General features: G+C 42.3%; 2 protein-coding genes across 3 annotated transcripts in view; both read right to left on the reverse strand.

The window, feature by feature from the left end:
- Window positions 1-10,531, reverse strand: part of cacna1ba (calcium voltage-gated channel subunit alpha1 Ba) — a 170,078-nt gene extending 159,547 nt beyond the window's left edge. The window contains exons 1-3 of the mRNA XM_090237216.1: window positions 9,610-10,531; window positions 7,876-7,981; window positions 7,111-7,250 (exon numbers count right to left, since the gene is read on the reverse strand). Of these exons, the coding sequence (XP_090093342.1) occupies window positions 7,111-7,250; window positions 7,876-7,981; window positions 9,610-9,869 (506 nt within the window). The 5' untranslated portion in view covers window positions 9,870-10,531. The remainder of the gene's footprint in view (window positions 1-7,110; window positions 7,251-7,875; window positions 7,982-9,609) is intronic.
- A 2,050-nt stretch (window positions 10,532-12,581) lies between these two features.
- ehmt1a (euchromatic histone lysine methyltransferase 1a) lies at window positions 12,582-23,202 on the reverse strand. 2 transcript variants are annotated; one of them, XM_021605606.3, is made up of 23 exons: window positions 23,056-23,202; window positions 22,125-22,577; window positions 21,913-22,042; window positions 21,663-21,733; window positions 21,308-21,563; window positions 21,042-21,187; window positions 20,712-20,855; window positions 20,250-20,563; window positions 20,004-20,087; window positions 19,738-19,826; window positions 19,429-19,535; window positions 18,997-19,119; window positions 18,331-18,432; window positions 17,768-17,872; window positions 17,107-17,261; window positions 16,665-16,832; window positions 16,409-16,553; window positions 16,189-16,266; window positions 14,288-14,403; window positions 13,995-14,081; window positions 13,663-13,741; window positions 13,130-13,305; window positions 12,582-12,989 (listed from the first exon to the last, which is right to left on the reverse strand). In XM_021605606.3, exons 2-23 carry the CDS (start codon window positions 22,533-22,535, stop codon window positions 12,818-12,820), a joined length of 3,258 nt encoding a protein of 1,085 aa, XP_021461281.2. In that variant the 5' UTR covers window positions 22,536-22,577; window positions 23,056-23,202; the 3' UTR covers window positions 12,582-12,817. The 2 variants fall into 2 exon arrangements, with proteins under 2 accessions (XP_021461281.2, XP_021461280.2); XM_021605605.3 differs by having other exon boundaries at window positions 20,247-20,563; window positions 23,056-23,187.
- Window positions 23,203-23,616: the final 414 nt, after the last annotated feature.

Below are 23,616 nucleotides of genomic sequence, written 5' to 3' on the forward strand. Positions count from 1 at the left end.
GTGCAGGTATAGTACTGCTGGTAGTAGCAGTACTACCAGTAGAGCTGGTATGTGTCTCTATGGACGCGGGCCTTACCTTTTTTAACCATTTATACATTTTTTAGCAAATGGAATGAGCAGCAGCTACGTTTGGCTACATAGTGGAATTCCTGAATAACGGTTAATATGATTGGATGTTAATTATTTGACTAGGCTACTTGTATTTATTTCGCTGAACACTAGATGGTTTAATTTTATTTTGGCAGTGAAACGAGGCTACTTAGGTGAGAGAAAAAAACATAAATATATATATATTGTTAACAGACAGATTATTTAACTTATAATTCACTGTATCACAATTCCAGTGGGTCAGAAGTCTACATACACTAAGTTGACTGTGCCTTTAAACAGCCTGGATAATTATGTCATGGCTTTAGACGCTTCTGATAGGCTAATTGACATCATTTGAGTCAATTGGAGGTGTACCTGTGGATGTATTTCAAGGCCTACCTTCAAACTCAGTGCCTCTTTGCTTGACACCATGGGAAAATAAAAATAAATCATCATTGGGAGCAATTTCCAAACACCTGAAAGTACCACGTTCATCTGTACAAACAATAGTATGCAAGTATAAACTGTATGGGACCACACAGCCGTCATACCGCTCAGGGAGGAGACGTGTTCTGTCTTCTAGAGATTAACATACTTTGGTGCAAAAAGTGCAAATCAATCCCAGAACAGCAGCAAAGGACCTTGCGAAGATGCTGAAGGAAACAGGTACAAAAGTATCTATATCCACAGTAAAACAAGTCCTAGATCGACATAACCTGAAAGGCCGCTCAGCAAGGAAGAAGCCACTGCTCCAAAACCGACATAAAAAAACAGACTACGGTTTGCAACTGCACGTGGGGACAAAGATCATACTTTTTGGAGAAATGTCTTCTGGTCTGATGAAACAAAAATAGAACTGTTTAGCTATAATGACCAGACTTATGTTTGGAGGAAAAAGGGGGATGCTTGCAAGCCGAAGAACACCATCCAAACCGTGAAGCACAGGGGTGGCAGCATCATGTTGTGGGTGTGCTTTGCTGCAGGAGGGACTGGTCCACTTCACAAAATAGATGGCATCATGAGGCAGGAAAATTATGTGGATATATTGAAGCAACATCTCAGGACATCCATCAGTAAGTTAAAGCTTGGTCGCAAATGTGTCTTCCAAATGGACAATGACCCCAAGAATTCTTCCAAAGTTGAGGCAAAATGGCTTAAGGACATCAAAGTCAAGGTATTGGAGTGGCCATCACAAAGCCTTGACCTCAATCCCATAGAAAATGTGAGGGCAGAACTGAAAAAGTGTGTGACAGCAAGGAGGCCTACAAAACCTGACTTGGTTACACCAACTCTGTCAGGAGGAATGGGCCAAAATTCACCCAACTTATTGTGGGAAGTTTGTAGAAGGCTACCCGAAACGTTTGACCCAAGTAAAACAATTTAAAGGCAATGCTACCAAATACTAATTGAGTGTATGAAAACTTCTGACCCACTAGGTACGTGATGAAACATATAAAATCTGAAATAAATAATTCTCTACTATTATTCTGACATTTTACATTCCTAAAATAAAGTGGTTATCCTAATTTACCTAAGACAGGGAATTTTTTACTATGATTAAATGTCAGGAATTGTGAAAAACTGAGTTTAAATGTATTTGGCTAAGGTGTATGTAAACTTCCGACTTCAACTGTATGTATGTATGTATGTATGTGTGTGTGTGTGTGTGTGTGTGTGTGTGTGTGTGTGTGTGTGTGTGTGTGTGTGTGTGTGTGTGTGTGTGTATGTATGTATGTATGTATGTCTTCTTTAAAAAAAAATGTGTTGGTGTACCCCCGTCGGCAATGTGTGTACCCCTGGGGGTACGCATACCCCAGTTTGGGAATACCTGCCTCAGCTCTTCTGCTCACTGCCCCCCCCCCCCTCTCTCTCTCTCTCTACAGACCCCACATTCATCAACTCTATAGCTCACTGCTCCCTCTCTCTCTCTCTCTCTCTAAAACCTCAGTCATCACCGTTCACGTCTTTGAGCAAGATAACAGTCGTCGCGCTCAAATGTTCAATTCAGGTTATTCACAGTGCTTATCCACTGTCTCTCAGACATCTAGGATGTACTGTGTTAAGTGATCTGTACACTACATGCAAGAACATACTCAGAAAATTACAGTACTTCACTGAAAACCTGCACATAAGTTTGATTTAAATATTGCTCTGAAAGTTTTCCACAACGTCTGACAATTTATGATAGCCTTTGCACAACTGCAGCCATGATAGAGCTGTTCATAATGCATCCCAATGGTCAATCCAATAACTTCAACCAAAAAAGTATACCAGTATTGACAAGTAAAAGTCCATTGAGAGTTGAACAGCAACATAATATACCCCGCAAGGACTGTAAATAGATAGAGAAACCAAGAGATTGGATAGAGGATAGAGAAACCAAGAGATTGGATAGAGGATAGAGAAACCAAGAGATTGGATAGAGGATAGAGAAACCAAGAGATTGGATAGAGGATAGAGAAACCAAGAGATTGGATAGAGGATAGAGAAACCAAGAGATTCAGGAAGGTTCAGGAAGTGCAACTGCTGCAACAAAAAAATATATATTGGCAGAAATGTAGAACAACCACAATACAAGATCGTAAAACAACAACAAAAAAACTGAGGCAACTTGAACACTTCAAACTAAATAAGGAGAATTCTGGGCTGACAGGCGGAGTTACATCACAGTACAGCTGGGTTGGGAGCACTCTGCTTCAACACCCAGAGCGAGACACACACACACACACACAGAGTGAGACACACACACACACACACACAGCGAGAGAGAGACTGCTGCTGCGTTGATCCACACAGTCATAAAGAAGAGTGCTGAAGTGATTCTAACCCCTGTGTGTTTGCTTCCATACACTATTGATCTGGGTGTGAGCACAGAGAGGTAGACACAGTGCCTTAAAAAAGTATTCACTCCCCTTGACTTTTTCCACATTTTGTTTTGTCACAAAGTGGGATGAAAATGGATTTAATGTCATTTTTTTGTCAACAATCTACACAAAATACTATGCAATTTCAGAGTGGAAGAACAATTCCAACATTTGTCAAATAAATGGTCATCTTTATTACATACAGTAGAAGTCGGACGTTTACATACACTTAGGTTGGAGTCATTAAAAATTGTTTTTCAACCACTCCACAGATTTCTTGTTAACAAACTATAGTTTTGGCAAATTGGTTAGGACATCTACTTTGTGCATGACACAAATAATTTTTCCAACAATTGTTAACAGACAGATTATTTCACTTATAATTCACTGTATCACAATTCCAGTGGGTCAGAAGTTTACATACACTAAATTGACAGTGCATTTAAACTGCAGGGCTTTGTGATGGCCACTCCAAAACCTTGACTTTGTTGTCCTTAAGCCATTTTGCCACAACTTTGGAAGTATGCTTGGTGTCATTGTACATTTGGAAGACCCATTTGCGACCAAGCTTTAATTTCCTGACTGATGTCTTGAGATTTTTCTTCAACATATCCACATAATTTTCCTGCCTCATGATGCCATCTATTTTGTGAAGTGCAGCAGTCCCTCCTGCAGCAAAGCACACCCACAACATGATGCTGCCACCCCCGTGCTTCACGGTTGGGATGGTGTTCTTCGGCTTGCAAGCCTCCTCCTTTTTTCATCCAAACATAACAATGGTCGTTGTGGCCAAACAGTTCTATTTTTGTTTCATCAGAACAGAGGACATTTCTCCAAAAAGTACGATCTCTGTCCCCATGTGCATTTGCAAACCGTAGCCTGGCTTTATTATGATGGTTTTTGAGCAGTGGCTTCTTCCTTGCTAAGCGGCCTTTCAGGTTATGTCGATATAGGACTTGTTTTACTGTGGATATAGATACTTTTGTACCTGTTTCCTCCAGCATCTTCACAAGGTAGGTTGCTGTTGTTCTGGGATTGATTTGCAATTTTCGCACCAAAGAACGTTAATCTCTAGGAGATAGAACGCATCTCCTTCCTGAGCGGTGTGACGGCTGCGTGGTCCCATGATGTTTATACTTGCATACTATTGTTTGTACAGATGAACGTTGTACATGATTTTCCCATGATATCAAGCAAAGAGGCACTGCGTTTGAAGGTAGGCCTTGAAATACATCCACAGGTGCACCTCAATTGACTCAAATGATGTCAATTAGCCTATCAGAAGCTTCTAAAGCGATGACGTCATTTTCTGGAATTTTCCAAGCTGTTTACAGGCACACTGGAATTGTGATTCAGTGAATTATAAGTGAAATAATCTGTCTGTAAACAATTGTTGGAAAAATTACTTGCACATGCACAAAGGACATGTCCTAACCTAAATGATGCAGACAATTACATTGATGGAAGGTACAATCTATTCGCAATATTAAAGCTGATCCACCCCCCCCCCCCCCCCCCCCCCAAAAAAAAAAAGAATGGGTTTCCTTGATAATCAGTGAGTTAGTCATTACTATGGGGATTGATTTCCTGCTAGTAGCAACCTGTAGTTGACTGAAGGGATAGCGGGCAGTGCTTTGGTGTGCATGCAGCACATAGTGATCCAATCGCTATCAGAGACTGACAACATGGGTCAATCACTCACTGTAGCATGGCACTGATAACAGAGCCAGACTGCTCCTGTAATGGCTCTCATCCACCACCCAGCCCTTCAATTACGGTTATCATGCCAGGTTGCTCTGTCCCAATTTAATCAGCTCTGCCTCCCCTCTTACCCTCTCCCTCCCTCCATCCCCCCCAGTCAGCCCTATCCCCACGTAGTGGCAGTGAATATGTGAGGTAGCCAGCCAGAATGATGCCCTGTGTGTCCAGTGATGGTGACAGGTCCAAGTAGAGTACGTGACACTGTCAATAACCCTAACGACATGCTGTCAATAACCCTAACGACAAACTGTCAATAACCCTAACGACACGCTGTCAATAACCCTAACGACACGCTGTTAATAACCCTAACGACAAGCTGTCAATAACCCTAACGACACGCTGTCAATAACCCTAACGACAGGCTGTCAATAACCCTAACGACAGGCTGTCCATAACCCTAACGACAGGCTGTCAATAACCCTAACGACAGGCTGTCAATAACCCTAACGACACGCTGTCAATAACCCTAACGACAGGCTGTCAATAACCCTAACGACACGCTGTCAATAACCCTAACGACACGCTGTCAATAACCCTAACGACATGCTGTCAATAACCCTAACGACATGCTGTCAATAACCCTAACGACACGCTGTCAATAACCCTAACGACAGGCTGTCAATAACCCTAACGACAGGCTGTCAATAACCCTAACGACATGCTGTCAATAACCCTAACGACATGCTGTCAATAACCCTAACGACACGCTGTCAATAACCCTAACGACATGCTGTCAATAACCCTAACGACATGCTGTCAATAACCCTAACGACAGGCTGTCAATAACCCTAACGACAGGCTGTCAATAACCCTAACGACATGCTGTCAATAACCCTAACGACATGCTGTCAATAACCCTAACGACACGCTGTCAATAACCCTAACGACAGGCTGTCAATAACCCTAACGACAGGCTGTCAATAACCCTAACGACATGCTGTCAATAACCCTAACGACATGCTGTCAATAACCCTAACGACATGCTGTCAATAACCCTAACGACATGCTGTCAATAACCCTAACGACATGCTGTCAATAACCCTAACGACATGCTGTCAATAACCCTAACGACATGCTGTCAATAACCCTAACGACATGCTGTCAATAACCCTAACGACAGGCTGTCAATAACCCTAACGACATGCTGTCAATAACCCTAACGACATGCTGTCAATAACACTAACGACAGGCTGTCAATAACCCTAACGACATGCTGTCAATAACCCTAACGACATGCTGTCAATAACCCTAACGACATGCTGTCAATAACCCTAACGACAGGCTGTCAATAACCCTAACGACATGCTGTCAATAACCCTAACGACAGGCTGTCAATAACCCTAACGACAGGCTGTCAATAACCCTAACGACATGCTGTCAATAACCCTAACGACACACTGTATCGACAGATAAGCTGCACGCTACCTTTTTCTCTACAGCCCTCTCTCACACACGGCTTTGTGTGAATGTTACTCTGAAACGAGACCAATTTCAGGAATTGGGCTTATTACATTGCAATTGGCTGTTTCCCCCTATGTGCACTGAGTTGGAACAAAAGGTTTGAACACTAAGCATTACCTCCAGTGGGTGGAGCAGGCCTTCCAGAGAATCTGTTTATTGCAACATGTCAAAACTTACGTAAGCCCCAATAGATGGGCCAAAGAAATCTCAGAGCCTTTATTAAGGAACAGAAAGCCAGGACTCCCCTTAGTGATGCTAGCAACTCCCCTGGGAATCTCTCCAGCGTAACAGTATCCTCGTCATTACCCCTCCATCCTTTCCCCCCCATGGTTACTCAGTAAAGGCCTACAGTAGTTACCTCATACTCCTCCGCCACCCATAGTTCCACTCCTATTGCTGCATTGACATACTAGCTCTTAAACTCAATCTCTTCTCTCAGTGCTACCACTTCTACTTCTGTTCTTGTGGCCCTATTGTTTTTTTTTTGCAAAGATACCATTTATGGTATAGTTCATTATAACATCCTGTATTGTTTTCCTGAATATCTATTCTAGACAAGAGTTCCCTTATGGAAAAACCACATGAATTTCCAAAAACTAATTTTCATGTGATCATGTGTAAAGTTAATGTGATAACAGGTGACCACATGTAAAACAATATATGATAACATGAAACTACACATGTGAAATCACATAGGTTATTTTACTGCTTCATATCCAATCATACAGTTATGGCTAAAATAACAGGATTATGTAGCCAATCAGGGTTAGAAATTCAGTCATTCCCTGTCTCCAGTTCTGCGTGATGTCATTAGAAATGTAAAATTACCTTACACACATTAAAATTGTGCTTCCTCATTAATCCACTGAGCATCAGGTTTGTCAGTTTGAAGCCATTGTGAACATTTAGCATAATCCATTATCTCAGTACTCACCCTGTTAGTACCACCACAAAGTCCATTACATTCCAGCCATTCCGAAGATAGGAGCCTTTGTGAAACGCAAAACCAAGGGCGATGATCTTAATGCCAGCTTCAAAACAAAATATTGCAATAAAATAGGGCTCTGTGTCGTCCTGTTAAGACAAGAGGGTGAGACTGTAACCATTGATATCCATCATCATTAGTTTGTGAATATGATTTTGTGGACATGATTTGACAATTATGGACTGAATGTGAGTTAAAAAGCAATTTGATGGCTTCACATCATGACAAAGTGAGTCACATCTGACAGAGTCTTGGCCCATCTGGTGGAGTGGATCAATAAGAGGGTGAGGCACTTTCCCTGAAGGGAGTGACATTTAATTCTTAAAACAACCAGCCTGCCCCATGCAGCTAAGTCTATTTGATTGGACAGAGGAGCTCACAGCATTTACCCTTTCAATGGCACGACTTAACAACAGAGTTCAATAGGGAGCCTAAAGTGGCTGTGAACAGGGAATCAAAGGCAGCTCTGTGTGATACTGGTGACCTGACTGAGCACAACTGGTGAGAAACCCCAGCTGCCTTCATGGGTAACATGCACAACGTCTCATTCAACTCTGTAATACTAGTACTGTATGTAGATAGTATTCATGCATGTGAGAATATAATGACTGACACCTATCATTCCCTTGGCGAGAGGAGTACAGTTAACCAATAATCAACCAAATATGATATCATATTGGTATGGTACATGTAACCCATGTGATGGTTGCTTACCAGGCGCTCTGACATGGGGGTTTTGTCGCTGGCTGGTAGGTGCTGCTCCAAGGCAAGGACGATGCAGTTGGCTATAATGGTGGCCAGGATCAGGTATTCAAATGGAGTGAGACGGTTAAGAAAAACACACTGTATAAATGTTAGGCATACCTACCATCTGCAATACATTAGAAGAAGACAGAAATATTCTGCAATTACCACATGCAAAAGCTGCTTAACAGAAGAGTACCATACATTTTACAAGAACTGAAGCATAATGACAATGGGTGCAGTAATAAGCTACCAAAACTGAATTGAGTTGGACTGGATCTCAGAATGCAACACTATACATCTGTAACTGAGAGAAACGGAGTGATTTGTCAGTTGCTGCTGTTCCTGTAATTGCATGGTTGTTTATGGAGGCTATATCTCTCCTCTGGAAACATTGGTGCACAGAGGACTAGCACCTCACCTCAGCCAATGGGCTACAGTACATCAACAGCCAATGTGACATCATTCACTGGTCTAGGGCTACTATAATGGCCCCATGACCCTAGAATCTAACTCAAGGGAGAAAATAGAAATACTGCAGAGTGGTTTGGAAATACACAGATAAGCTAAAGGCTGAGAAGTGTTTACTCAGCACCAGAGTTAACCAAGCAGTTATGCAAGTAATGGATACCATAAAACAAATGTATCCACATTAATTGCAATACCTCAAAAGGCTAATTAATCAAATCTCATGAAATAGTGACTGTTTCTCTATGCACAGTTTTGACAAGCTGTAGAGGATATTGATAACCCTCATTTGGAAAATTATATAACATATCTCATATCAACAGGTGGTCAACACTGCCAGAGCATTTTACGGGACATAAAGGACCATATTAATCAATTTTGCCATGAAATCAAATTGGTTGTGTAAACTAAACTACATACACAACTAATTTCCAAGCTTTTGTTTATCCCTATTTTTGTTCCAATGCCTACCAATAATGGCCTACACCGGAGTTAGTGTCTAAACATGATCATTCTATGTTTGACTTTGAGAGAAATCGACCAGCACATAATTCTTATGGATCACTGCTTTGATAGGACACACACGCAAAATAGCCTGTCTGTGTTTAATAAACAGCCTTCCCGCTATTTTCCCATGTACTGTTGAGCAGCATTTTGCGCGTGGGTAAGTTTAGCACCTTGGAGAGCGCTGGTGCTGAAACGTGTACACAGTAGCTACTGTAGGTTAGTGATATAAAACACTAGGAGAGACTTGGTCCCAGAAACAAATGGGGCGATGCCGCAGCTATTTGATATGTAACAATGGCATAGTCCCCTGGGCAGACTATCACATAGGCTTGTTTACTTAGCCTATATACCGGAATCGATTGCATTAGGAAAGTAGAACGTAAAATGCGTAGGCCTAATCACTTATAAATGTATGGTGCTTCACAAAATCCAGTCAAAATATCCGGCTGAGCAGTATCACCAATTACTCCATTGTAGGGTCCTCTCATCCGAGAGTGGTTATAGGCTATATAGGCCTACTGAGATGGGTTATACTGTATTACAAAGTCAACAGCTGTTGTTCCTCCATGCCATATTACAGCCTACAACAAATTCACTTAAAACCATGCCCTATAGTCTAGAACTTTGCCCCCTGTGCACAATCACGTTGACATTAAATCCCATTGATAAGCTTATAAACAAATAATGTACTGGTACCAGAAATAGGTTGTTTTAAGCAAAAAAGGATATGGCCATTCGGTAATCTTTTTGGCATATTTCCGTATGATACAGTCCTCACTAAAGATGAATAGAGAACGGTTGACAGTAAGACAGCTCTGCTTGACAGGGATGGGGTTGTAAATGGCCATTGTCCTGGCTCGTTGGGCCATTGATTGTTTGTACACCCTAGGACCGCTTGGGGGGCCTGCTGGCTTACCTGCCCCTCTTGGTGGGCCCGCTTGACAGACCCCTCCACGCCGGTTAGATAGTTCCTCTTCGAAGCGAGCCATTCTAGAATCGCACTAATCTTACTCAAAAAATCTAAACTGACACTAGATAAAAGATAGAGAAAAAGCATCACAACACACACAGTTGTTCCAGCCACGCGATCCTTTCGGTGTGTGGAATGTTCAAGAGAATATTCAACAAATACAATTATTTTTCTTCAGAGATTCGGTTTGGTTGTCTCCGCCTTGTTACTTCCCATTATGCCAATTGTCCAGATGTCCAAATTATATGAAAAATGAAGGATAAAGTTTATATTTCCATGTCACATATTTGTCCATTAGTGTTCTTCTGGCTGAATGGATATATATATTTTATATATATATATATTATATGTCCTCTTTCACTGGGCTATAAGCTTTAAAAAAAAACATCCAGTTTAACACATGTCGAGCGATAACAATTCGCCTCATTCGCATAACATAAGTCTATGACTGCATAGCTGACTTACAATACGGTCCACATAAAATAGATGCATTTATCTGGTGTTTCCGACTCGATTGGTTTGCCATTGCGCGTTCAAGTTAATATGTTTTATTACCTCCTACGTTTCTTATCAAAACGAGATACCTCACATGATCCGTTCCATTAATCTCCCTATTAATTCGGGCACGGTGTAACGAGAAAACACGGGGTTGGCACCTCTGCTTCCGCTAAATCACTCCCTGGCAATGTATAATGTAACCACTTTCTCCAGCCAGTACTCCTTATGAATCGACACACGTGACTAAAAAGACGCCAGGCAGTGGCTCCACCTGTACGGTCTCTGTATCCATAGCACCAGGGAGAAAGAAGGAATCAGCTCCTCTCTCTCTCCCTGATCAGAATAATCACGGTTTCTTGAGAAATCGCGTCAAACAATGCAAAATGTTGAAATAATGAAGCCACTCCCCCCAAAAATGTATTTATTTTTTCATCCGCTATCTCCTGGAATGTTGCTGTCCTGGGCATTAGTGATGTGCGAGTTGACTAATAGTGTCATGACATATTGTGTGGATGAAGGGCTGGTGGGTGGCGGTTGGGTCATAATTTGTTTGGGCCATCTGACATTAGTGCGTTAACCTAAACTGTCCGGCATTACTTTACGCGCCAAATATCCAACACACCAATCGCTTTTGAGAACCTGCAGAAAAAGTTCATGTAGATCCACTGAGGCAGAAAGGACAATGTCTCTTCAATAAGAGAAAAGATGCGAACCGGAGAGTTGAAAATAAAGAGAAGGGAGGGCCAAAAAAGTAATGTTCGGGAAAAATTTGGTGAAGTGGTAAAAAAAATATGATAGCAGTGCCGGCTATGTTACGTGTGACGATTGTGAGGCGCTATACAAATTCGACAGTCACAAGACCGGGACTTGAAATAGGTCTGAGGCACGTCAAGGGAACTGTAGCCTACTTTTGAGATGGGTGAAATGAAATGTGGACACTGACTGTAGGTCTATAACTCTTCACATAGTCTTAATATGACCTGCAGAATTTCAGTGCCAACAGAAACTATATTTGAATCTTATAATTTGGCATTTTTATTTGGATATTGAATTAGGATGCAATATTTTTTGAATGTTTCATGCACAAATTGAATTCATAAGTGTAACTTTCATTTCATGATTTTAAACTGAACTGAATTAATATTGCATTACATTTAAATGTAATTTAATATTGAAATTAAGTATTTATATATATCTGTAACAAGTTTGCAAACCATTACAGCCGGTTGTGATACAGCCCGGGATAGAACCAGGGTCTGTAGTGACGCCACTGAGATGCAGTCCCTTAGACCGCTGCGCCAGTATGGAGCCCGTGAATTAGGCTCTAACGTTTGAACTGCTTTGGCTATAAGTTATTATGAGCCCATTCCTGAAATCTGAGACTTTGGAACATGTATATGCTTTCTGTTCCCCATCAGAGGGCATCCGCCCTCCCATTCAAGTAACATTGCGCTTTGGATTATCATGGGTGTTGGACCTGTTGGGATGTATGGCGCAATTTCAGTGGCAACAGAAATTGAATTTGAATATTATAATTTTGAATTTGCATTAGGACATTTAATTAAAATGTCATATTTTTGAATGTTTAATGCACAAATTGAATTCATAAATTGAACTTGTCTGAGAAGTTGAATAAATTAAACTTTGATAAACTTGAAATAGCTTGTAAACTTGATACACAGACAATGAACACAATATCTACCATATTGAAACTGAATATATAAATATTGAATATTCAATTAAAGTTTAAAACTGAATGCAATATTCATTCATTTCAGTTAAAATTATGAATTCCATGATTCAATTTGTGCATTACAAATTCAAAAATATTTCTGTAGGCACTGAAATCGCTCCATAGGGGTAGCCTAGGCTACAGCAGATGATTATTTGGTAAACCCTAAACACTCAGCTGTAATCTGCTTTGTATCATGTTACTTTTCAATATGCAAAAATTAACACAATTTACTACGTGCCTGCTTCTTGTCTTGTGTGGTGCTTCAAGTGCCTTTAAATATATAGCTTAATGGGTGGAAGTAACATCAAATTCAATACCAGCTGTCATCACTGCTGTCAAAAGTGTTCAATCCCTAGGATACTATAATTGACATATTACATTATTTATGGATAAAATAATATATTTACATTATCCTACTATAGGCCATTATTCATTGGCATTGGCTCCTCCCATATTTCTTGTAAACTGGAATACCCATCAACAAATCCGACAATTAAATGTTTTATAATGCACTTTATTACTATATTGCACACTTAATTAAAAAAAGATACATGGAAAAGGTGAGCATTTGTCACAGTCTAGGGCTAGGCTACCCTTAGCATTTGATTTCTGTCTGCAAAGCCATTAAAATGACATTTCATATCAGTCTACATTTAAAAAAGGAGTCATAGTGGTGATAAGGGAGAGAAAGATCCCCACCATGGCTGGGGGAGGACCGAGGTGGCATAGGGGTGTTATGATTGTGTTACGGCAGTATGGGCACATGACTGTTGGGCTGGGGCTGGGCTGGTCACCCTCTCTAAGCTCTGGGCTCTAGCGGCTGACGAGTGTCTACACCTTGGAGAGAAGCACTGGCAGCTGTAATACTTGCTCTTGACCTTCCAGAAGTGATCACCGTAGTCAAACCTGAATGGGGAACACAGGGTAGCCATCAATGCACATGTACTGGAGCCTATTGCTAGAGTATTTTGATTGATTCTATAGCCTGACATTAATACAACATAGAAAATTCACCATCTATCTAATTATTGTTTTATGCGTCTCACCCAATCTGATCGCCTGACTGAATGGGCTTTCTGGAGAAGAATGCAATGCGTGGAAACCGAAGGTCCTGATGCATGGTGAACACTCGGACTGCTAGCAGGTTAGGTTCACACAGGTGGTTAATAAACCGGCCAATGTTGCCAAAGAGTCGCGCATCAATACAGTGCACATCACCCACCTGCAAGGCAGTAGATGAAGCAATCACTCACTCAATGAATTTAATAGAATCACACATTAGTAAAGGCTGTCATGTTGATCCCTCCTGTGAGGCAGTAGCATACAGTCATTAAATTGTACATGTTTCAGGGTAACAAATAGCCAACAAGCAAACACACTAGAGAAGTGCTGTAAGAGGAACATGTATCAAAATAATGTTGTCTCGGACTCTGTGGCATTGTGTGCTCTGGAGCACCTCCCATTGGTATACAAAAGCACTGTACAAACATGCTACAGTAACAATACTACACTCAACTTCAGAATACCCCATTGGCCAATAAAAATGTGAGTTTCTCATAGACTTAAAATGAAAAATCACCTTATTGTCCAGGGTGAAGAGGAATGAGTCATTTTCCCTGCCATCTGCCTCGGCATCAGTAATAATTTCACCCACATACCTGCACAATAAAGATCCCGCTGTATATAATCTGTGTAACCACAACATTAAAATGAAAAACATACTTCCCGCTTTAACATGATCTGTTCATGACATGAATATTGGCTCATGTAATTTGTATGCTAAAAACATACATTGTAAGTGTTCTTCCTGATTCTGAAACTACAATTAAAACAATACATTTTTAGTTATGGTTAGGCACTTTTCCAAACGCTTGAATTCAAGCATGTCTTCCATAACATTCAGGGCCTCACTCGCAAATGAAAGTTCCTTGAGGAATATCCTGCAGTGCCCTCACACCCCAGCCCATCCTCTGGGTTTTATAGAGCTGCAGCCGAGCCCTGAAAACAGACAAGACAAGATCCAGTCCAACTAACTGATAACAAGTACCGTACAGGAAATAGACAAAAATATATTTGTCAGATATGACTGTGCAGTGTTACACCGAAGCCATATTTGAAACTAATGTTATCGTGCTTGGCTGAAATACTGTATTCAACAGAAAAAAGGTAGACAGGATGCTGGTGGGTAAGGGAGGCTCTGTTACCTAAGTCCATTCTGAACCACACGGTTCCTGCAGCTCCTCCAACAAGAGCAGGCGTGGTTACACTCAAACAGGACCGGAGGCTCCTTTTGACAGAACTCCAGAGGCAGACGCCCCTCCTGAGCAACCACAAGCAACACACTTTACACATTAATATAACACAGCTAACACATCATATGGGAGCTGCAAGAGTCGATAATGTCCATTTGAAATACATGAAAGCAATAACTTTGCCTTGTAATGTGAACTTTGCCTTGATGTAGTTACAGTGCCTTGCGAAAGTATTCGGCTCCTTTGAACTTTGCGACCTTTTGCCACATTTCAGGCTTCAAACATAAAGATATAAAACTGTATTTTTTTGTGAAGAATCAACAACAAGTGGGACACAATCATGAAGTGGAACTACATTTATTGGATATTTCAAACTTTTTTAACAAATCAAAAACTGAAAAATTGGGCGTGCAAAATTATTCAGCCCCTTTACTTTCAGTGCAGCAAACTCTCTCCAGAAGTTCAGTGAGGATCTCTGAATGATCCAATGTTGACCTAAATGACTAATGATGATAAATACAATCCACCTGTGTCTAATCAAGTCTCTGTATAAATACACCTGCACTGTGATAGTCTCAGAGGTCCGTTAAAAGAGCAGAGAGCATCATGAAGAAAAAGGAACACACCAGGCAGGTCCGAGATACTGTTGTGAAGAAGTTTAAAGCCGGATTTGGATACAAAAAGATTTCCCAAGCTTTAAACATCCCAAGGAGCACTGTGCAAGCGATAATATTGAAATGGAAGGAGTATCAGACCACTGCAAATCTACCAAGACCTGGCCGTCCCTCTAAACTTTCAGCTCATACAAGGAGAAGACTGATCAGAAATGCAGCCAAGAGGCCCATGATCACTCTGGATGAACTGCAGAGATCTACAGCTGAGGTGGGAGACTCTGTCCATAGGACAACAATCAGTCGTATATTGCACAAATCTGGCCTTTATGGAAGAGTGGCAAGAAGAAAGCCATTTCTTAAAGATATCCATAAAAAGTTTTGTTTAAAGTTTGCCACAAGCCACCTGGGAGACACACCAAACATGTGGAAGAAGGTGCTCTGGTCAGATGAAACCAAAATTGAACTTTTTGGCAACAATGCAAAACGTTATGTTTGGCGTAAAAGCAACACAGCTCATCACACTGAACACACCATCCCCACTGTCAAACATGGTGGTGGCAGCATCATGGTTTGGGCCTGCTTTTCTTCAGCAGGGACAGGGAAGATGGTTAAAATTGATGGGAAGATGGATGGAGCCAAATACAGGACCATTCTGGAAGAAAACCTGATGGAGTCTGCAAAAGACCTGAGACTGGGACGGAGATTTGTCTTCCAACAAGACAATGATCCAAAACATAAAGCAAAATCTACAATGGAATGGTTCAAAAATAAACATATACAGGTGTTAGAATGGCCAAGTCAAAGTCCAGACCTGAATCCAATCGAGAATCTGTGGAAAGAACTGAAAACTGCTGTTCACAAATGCTCTCCATCCAACCTCACTGAGCTCGAGCTGTTTTGCAAGGAGGAATGGGAAAAAATGTCAGTCTCTCGATGTGCAAAACTGATAGAGACATACCCCAAGCGACTTACAGCTGTAATCGCAGCAAAAGGTGGCGCTACAAAGTATTAACTTAAGGGGGCTGAATAATTTTGCACGCCCAATTTTTCAGTTTTTGATTTGTTAAAAAAGTTAATATCCAATAAATGTCGTTCCACTTCATGATAGTGTCCCACTTGTTGTTGATTCTTCACAAAAAAATACAGTTTTATATCTTTATGTTTGAAGCCTGAAATGTGGCAAAAGGTCGCAAAGTTCAAGGGGGCCGAATACTTTCGCATGGCACTGTATGTACTTACTTTGTCATACCAACAGCGCAGGCTGAGCTGGGCACACATGCAGCTATTTGAAGAGCAGTCATCTGTACATACACAATGCTGAAATAGGAGGAGTGAGATCTTCCTTAAACAACACTTGTTAAGAGTAAGTATGTCACTTGTTCTGGCCCACAGTAACTTATGAAGCAGAACAAGATGGGATTGGACATTGACTGTGTTTCACAGAGCACTGGAGGTTCACCTGTAAATGAGTGATGTCCTTGTCTATATTAATTGGGGAGGTAACACAGCTGTCAGGGACGTATTTGTAGTTATCAGGACAGGAGTCACTGTCCACCCCGTTCACACAGGCGATGGGGACTGCCTCATATCCCCGAGAGATGTCCCTGAAGAAGACAGAGAGGACGACAAATAATCAACACATATACAGTAATTACATTGTATTTGACCTCTTCATGTTCCCTCTTCCCTCCATAAGCTAGACCATGTTGTTCTACCTGCTAAGGACCTTCTCCCTATGACTGTCCCTGCTTCTCCTGGCATCTGTCAGCTTCTTATTAGTTTTCAGGGACACCCACACCTTAGAGTTGTAGATACAGCAGTCCAGAGGGGTCTCCCCCTCTCTGTTCTTCAGGTTCACATCTGCTCCTTGGGACAGAAGCAGTCTGGAGGAGCAGACATCATACTGGATATGGTTAGAATCTCTCACACCCCCAGCAAGGCTATGGTTCAGCAGCATGCCTGCCCCCCACTGGCCAGGCTAGAGCAGTCACAGTCTCTGTATGTGAGTGTGTGTGAATATATATAAAACTGGGCTCATTGCAGGCTAGTGCGCTTATGATAACCTATCTATATATCCAGGTGGGATAGGCTATCGTTCAAGAACAATCTGGTGTCATGCTGCAGCTCTGGGAGAACAGAGACCGGTGTACTACTCACGTCACACATTCCAGTTGATTCTCCCTGGCAGCGATGTGTAGAGTTGAGTCCCCATGGACGTTGACTGCCTGGAGGTCACATCTGGCATCAAGCAGAATCTGAGCGATGTCATTGGAGCCAGACAGGGCTGCCCAGTGGAGGCAAATGTTCTCTTCCTAGAGAGGGGGTCATAGGTCAACATGGAAAACATAGCCAGAAGAATACCTTCCACAAAAACACCAGAGAGGTAAAATAAAAATAAATAAATAAAAAGGTTACAAATACTTTTTGGGGGGTATTTATGTAAAACGTAACAATACACAGGTATGTCACCTACGGTATACAAATGTCTGAGGAATAAATTATCCTTATACAGACCAGTTGATATGTTCTCTTTTTTCAATAGTTATTGCTATGACTTAAGTAGTTCCTTCCTCAAGAAAGTAAGTGGACTAATAAGTGTTCTCCCAAGGTGACATTCCGAAGTATCCCTTTAATTTAGATTACACCATATACTGTAGGTAAAACCCATGGGATCCATCCCACATGTCAGTGAGTACTGGAACCGTGCCTGTGTCTAGCCTCCCTCCCCAGGCTGTAACAGGTGTGAGAACAGAAGGTGTAAGGTGTTGCGATGAGATGTACAGTAGGATGAACAGTATGCATCCTATACAGTACTGACCTTGTCTCGGATGTTAACATCAGCCCCTCTGGAGAGCAGCAATAGGACCAGCTCTCTGTGCTTGTACTCTATAGCCCAGGTGATGGGGGTCCACCCACCGTCATCCTGAAACCAAGCACAACCAATCGTTGCTTTGCATTCTGTTGCCTATTTGAATATTGGAGGTATGCTTCTACCAATGGATATAAAAGGTGGCTTTAGATTCCTTTATTGTACATGTATGTGAAAAGGCTTAACTTTACTAACAGTTTGTAGGCATTAAAATGAAAGGCAAAACATGGTAAATCCCCTGGAATCACGATCATCTCAGTCTAACTTTCCTGGTAAGGTCAGGAGTATTACAATCCATTTAATACTACCCACAACATATTTAACATCCTAATAGGCACTGTTGAACTGGGCTGACTTCCAACAGCACTGACCTCCAACTCATCCTGCCAAACACTTGCTGAGATTACACATGAATTATGGATGGATAAAAGAGTGGAGGTTTGAATGAAGCAGTTAAAATGTCAACAGGACCTGTCAGTAGAAGAGGGAGCAGGGCATGGATCTGTAAATACCTGACAGTTGACCTGCTTGGATGCCTTGGACAGGAGATGTTGAACTACATCGTAATGTCCAAGTTTAGCAGCCAGATGCAGACAGGTTGAGCCCTTAATATCCTGACAGGAGAAGATGAAAATGTTAGTCTTTTTCTAAATGACTATTTAAAGAGGCACAGATCTTGAGCTGCTACAGTATCTGGTAAATAGTTTTAGACATGTGCGTGTCATGGACTTAAAACAGTTTGATCACTTTCCACCAGAAACCAGCTCATTTAGCAAAGGTCTTGTCAATTTAGCATAATTTGGACAGCTGCTGCATGATTCATTTCTGTGCTCATGTGTATGAAATTGAGAGTTCCGGCAAAAACGAAGTCTCCACCCTCGCAAAAGGAACCCGCCCGCGTGTGCCCACAATCCGTGTGGGCACACGCGCGAAGCAGTTTAAGCACCATCTTCCCTAATCCTAATACGTCCAAATAACCAGTGACAAAAAAACAAAACAAAACACAGAACTAATGTTGTTCGGATCTCACGCATCCCATTTATTTCTGCCAGATTCTCTTGGTCTTCACACAGAATCTGCCCACAGGAGATGATATGAACGGTAACAATGCTGGTTGGGTTAACAGAAGATCATGGCTATCCATGGGGTGATCAATGAGCTATGCTCCACACACTGACCTTATGGCTGAGCGCTGCCCCGGCCCTCAGCAGGTACTTGACCGTGTCCAGATGGTTGTTCTCGCAGGCGTCCATCAGGGGGGTTCTCTGCTCCTCATCAAACATGTCCAGGTTAGCTCCAGCCTAGGGGGGATAGGAAATCCAAAACCTTTCACCCATGTATACTTACACAGTATAATGGAGCGGGAATTCTGTCCGTTTGGGACGCAAAACATCAACCCTCTGCACAGTAAACACAACATTCTCAAGAAGCACCATCAACACTGACCCAGAAAAGCAAAGACATGTTCTTGTTGTGGGGGACAGTACTTCAAATCTCTGAAGGAATGCAGTAGTGAAGCTAACTTAGCCATCTGCCACACTTGTACACCAAGTGATTATATTGTGAAAAGATAGCCAATACCTGCTACATGTCAGAGTACATCTCCTCACCTGGACGAGCATGTGACAGACCTCCTGGTGTCCTTCAGATGCTGCAGCATGTAGAGGGGTCCTCTTGTTCTGGCTGTACATCAGGTAGTTGGGGTCTTTTCCATCCACTGGAACAAAGTTGTCAACATGACTCAAAGGGTAATTAACAACTTTCTCCTCTGGGACAATAAAGTAGATCATATAATATCATTCATGAAAATAAATCAGTAGGTTATTGTGATCTTTTTCATTGAAGTTAAAATATTAGAAGAGCTGCCTCCATGTAGGAAGTAACTAGGCTTATAAAGCGGAGATGTGGTGTGTACATACCCAGCAGATGGATGACTTTCTGGAGCTCTCCGTGATGGGCAGAGATGTACAGCTGCTTTGTGTGATACTTTACTTTCTTCGGCCTCATACTATACACAAAAGAGAGAGGGCGGGGGGTTGTATCAGCATCTGTAAGAGTGCTATTATATTCATCATTGACATGAAACAATAATGACCTGCGTTGTGTATAATATAGTATTATCTCATCCAAATTGTTAAACGTTTAATAAGGAGCGACTTTAAAAATAGCCCCCTTGTAACTTTACTTTTCATCATCCAGGGCCATTAGGATGCTCTCCAGTGACGTTTTAGCTGGTTCCTTTCCATCACCTAACATCTCCCTCTTCAGGCTAGTGCAAAACAGCATACAGCAATCATTAGCATTACATATGAACCTAAATAGCCTAGCAAATGTTCCATGCTCGCACTAATGCAAAGAGAAAAATATACTACAAGAGACACAAAGATAGAGGGGGATAATATTGAGAATGGAAGAGTCAAGCCTAAACTGCCTGTTGGGGGAGGTGTCCAGACTCCTCTCAAGCTCAGTGGTCTTCTTTGCCCTGTGAATGAGGGGCCTGGTGGACACAACGGGAAGAAGTGCCACAGGGTAAACAGCAGGAACAGCTGGCACAGAAGGAAGTACAGGTTCAGCTTTGGGAACAGTGACAGGATTGGAGATGGTTTTGGGAACAGTGACTTCCTGGGCCCCGGTGGCATCCTCTCCACAGTGGGGACAGAAGCTCTGGGCCTTGATGACTGAGGCACAGCCACGGTGGAAACGGTGAGAGATGCTGCCATACGGTCTGCACTCCATGAAGCTCCCCTGCATAACATACATTAAATAGTCAGATATTAAAAAGGCAAAGGAGTGTTAAGAATGAACAACCAACATGCATCATAAAGCAGTGCGACTGGTGTGACCAGCCAGCCAGGTCTATTTTGGTTGATCCCTGCTGCATCCCTCCACTTACCGCTCTGCAGAAGAGGCCACAGCCAGGGCAGCACTGGTGCTTGACCATGCCGGCTCTGTGGTCCTCACACAAAACCAGCAGATGCACTGTGTTGGAGGGACGCATCATCTCATACTTCAGCACACTCCTCTGACACCGACTCACCTGTAGTGAAGAGATGAACGGAGGGATTGATAGAAGAAAAAAAGAGAAATAAGGGTTGTTTAGACATTAGTGCAACACACAAAGGCTGGGAACGGTTAACTTTGTCCCAAGGCTACTTCAAACTTTGGGGAAGAAATCTGGAGCGCAAGACTAGGGAAAGTTCGCTTCAGAGCAGGTCAGCTTTACCAGGCCATCCACACTCTCTGTGGCCATGCAGGTGTGCTCAGTCTGGGACAGGCTCTCCCCACTGCATGGGGTCTCCATGCGACAGCAGCACAGAGGGAGCTCTTCAGACAGGTCTGTCTCTGTCACCTCACCATCAGCTGGAAAGCCTGCAAAATAACACATCCAGGTCAACAAAACAGATTGAATGTACAGCATAGTAATGTATTGTACAAGAATCATTTAATAACTCATGACAAAATGTGTAAACCATCTCTGGGTAAACTTACCTGAGAGAGGAGGAGAGAACAGCTCCTCTTGGGCTTTCAGATCCAGAGATTCTAAAGTCAGTTCAGTGTATTCCTGCTTACTGCAGCCGTCCTCTTCCTCCATTTTGTTTCCTTTGCTTACGTCAGTTGCCTTTTCTTCACACTGCTCGGCTAACAGTGCTTGGCTTTCTTTTATTTCACAAATCTCTCTGTGCGTCAGGTCTACTCTCTTCTCTCTGCCGCTTTCTTGCCCTGCCTTTACAAATGAGCTCTCTTTCTGCAGGGAGAAGAGGATAATCATTCAGACACTATTAGAGCGAAACAAAGTTCATCATTTCTACACAAATCTTTACAATAGAGTAGATGGGTCTCTAACCTTCAACACCTTGGATTTTTTCTTAGGGACAAAGTTATACATTCCCATCTTCCTCTTCCTCTTCCTAGACCCTGCAGATACATTGGGACGGTGAGGTGGCAGAAGGTGGTCCAAGCAGGCAAGTACAGTATGTCATAACTAGTCCCAACTTAGTGCAGGTGCCAACTAACTACAAGTGCCATCACTACATAGAGTGGAGATATGAGACAGTTTAGATAGAAGAACAGTCTTACCAGCAAGGCAGACTAACCTGGCTGTGACTTGGTAGAGACAACCCTGTTTCCTTTACAGCTCGGAGGTAGCTTGATGTGGGAAGGTGCCATTGTCTTTTCCATCCCCAAGACTTCCATGCTCGACTCTGCTCCGTCCCTGCTTAAACGCTTCACAACAGACTCTTATGAGTTCAGACACCAGTCATTTAAAAGCATGAAACATCATGGACTGGGGTTGGATGAACATTACCTTCAGTGCTGCCGGATTGCAGGCAGGTTTGCCCATAGTCTTCCATGCACACTGTGTACTGGATGTTGGGGCAGGGTCCAGACATGGATAACTAGGAGTTTGTACATCTGAGATCCCTGCTATAACAGCTTCTCTACCACTGTCTGCAGGAGTTGGAGGGGTTTTGCTTGGTCCATGGGGTGAACCACCTTTCCTTTGAGGGGTTGCCCTCGCTTGTTTTTTATGCAGAATAAAACCATTGGACCCAGCGACTGAGCCGTGAACAGATGTCATCTTAGCTTTGGATTTTTTGTTCACGTGCGATTTAGCACTCAGAGCCTTCTTCCCCTTGGCCCCTGTGGGTGTCACAGAGCGGGGGTTAGGATGTCTTTTCCCTGCCTCTGATTCCTGACTGACTCCCCTGCGCTCCATGGCTGTCCTGGAGGAATACTCTGGCCTCTCCAAAATCGTCACCTAAAAGATTACAGCTGTTAGTACCATTAAGTGGAATAGGGTGAAGGCAAATAGCCTAATGGTTAAGAGCGTGGGGCCAGTAGCTGGAAGGTTGCTGGTTTGAATCCCCAAGCCAACTAGGTGAAACAGCTGTTGATGTGCTATGGAGCAAGGCACTTAATCCCAAATTAACCTCCTGTAAATTGTTCTGGATAAGCACATCATGTAAAAGAATGGTAGGGGTAAATGAGGCCAGTGTGAGAGTGATTAATGAATAGACAGAACTCACTAGTACCCCTTAGTATTTTTACAAATGATGCTGTACTGTAAGAATCCAACCTTCAAATCCGTAAATCACTCACAAAAAAAGGTAAAAGGTTGAGAAAAACAAAACAAACAAATCTCAAACTACTAGGAAAACCCACAAAGTACAGCAAATGCAAGTAAGATTTGGAACAAGGCCCTTGAAAAAGTTTAGAAAAATAGAGTAGCTTCATACCTGCTTTCTCGATGGCCTTAGTTGTTGAGCGAGAGTAAGACGGGGGCAGGGAAAAAGAACCGAGCCAAAGTACACTGCTTCCCCTTCCTTTCCCCACCCGGCGCACACGTTCAGCCACGGTCATGTGACAATAGCTGCTGTTCTATTGGTTCCTTCTGCACAGCCCAGATGGAGCATGCTCAGTCGACATGTGTGTCTACTTTTCAGAAGGAGCAGCGCATCAGCCAGCCAGAGTGTGGCACAGCAGTACCATAGATATCTTACGCAGTATAGCCAAATATTTGTATAACTAAACGTGTGGTATAGCTCCAGCAAAGACCTTTCACTTTACAACCACATTGAGCAATATCTTCTTCGGTGGGGTTTTAGGGCAGACTACATTCTGAAAAGGTGTATTGCAGCCCACTACTGGATACGAAAACTAAAAGGAGGGAAATCCATATTGTAATATGATACTATTGCAATGATGGCAAGACCATTGAAATATATATATATTTTTTGTCAAATACTTTATACAAAAACAAAAATTCCAGAAATCTATGCCAAAATTACCAATTTCAG

This window comes from Oncorhynchus mykiss, chromosome 6 (genome assembly GCF_057628025.1).
Source record: "Oncorhynchus mykiss isolate SJ-2025 chromosome 6, ASM5762802v1, whole genome shotgun sequence".
Classification (NCBI taxonomy): Eukaryota; Metazoa; Chordata; class Actinopteri; order Salmoniformes; family Salmonidae; genus Oncorhynchus; species Oncorhynchus mykiss.

Coding starts and splice junctions, on each gene's coding strand:
- ehmt1a (XM_021605605.3), bottom strand. CDS start 22,535: ATGGAGCGCAGGGGAGTCAGTCAGGAATCAGAGGCAGGGAAAAGACAT. Junction 22,043..22,124: donor GCAATCCGGCAGCACTGAAG/GTAATGTTCATC, acceptor TCTGTTGTGAAG/CGTTTAAGCAGGGACGGAGC. Junction 13,306..13,662: donor TCTTCACCCTGGACAATAAG/GTGATTTTTCAT, acceptor ACTGCCTTGCAG/GTGGGTGATGTGCACTGTAT.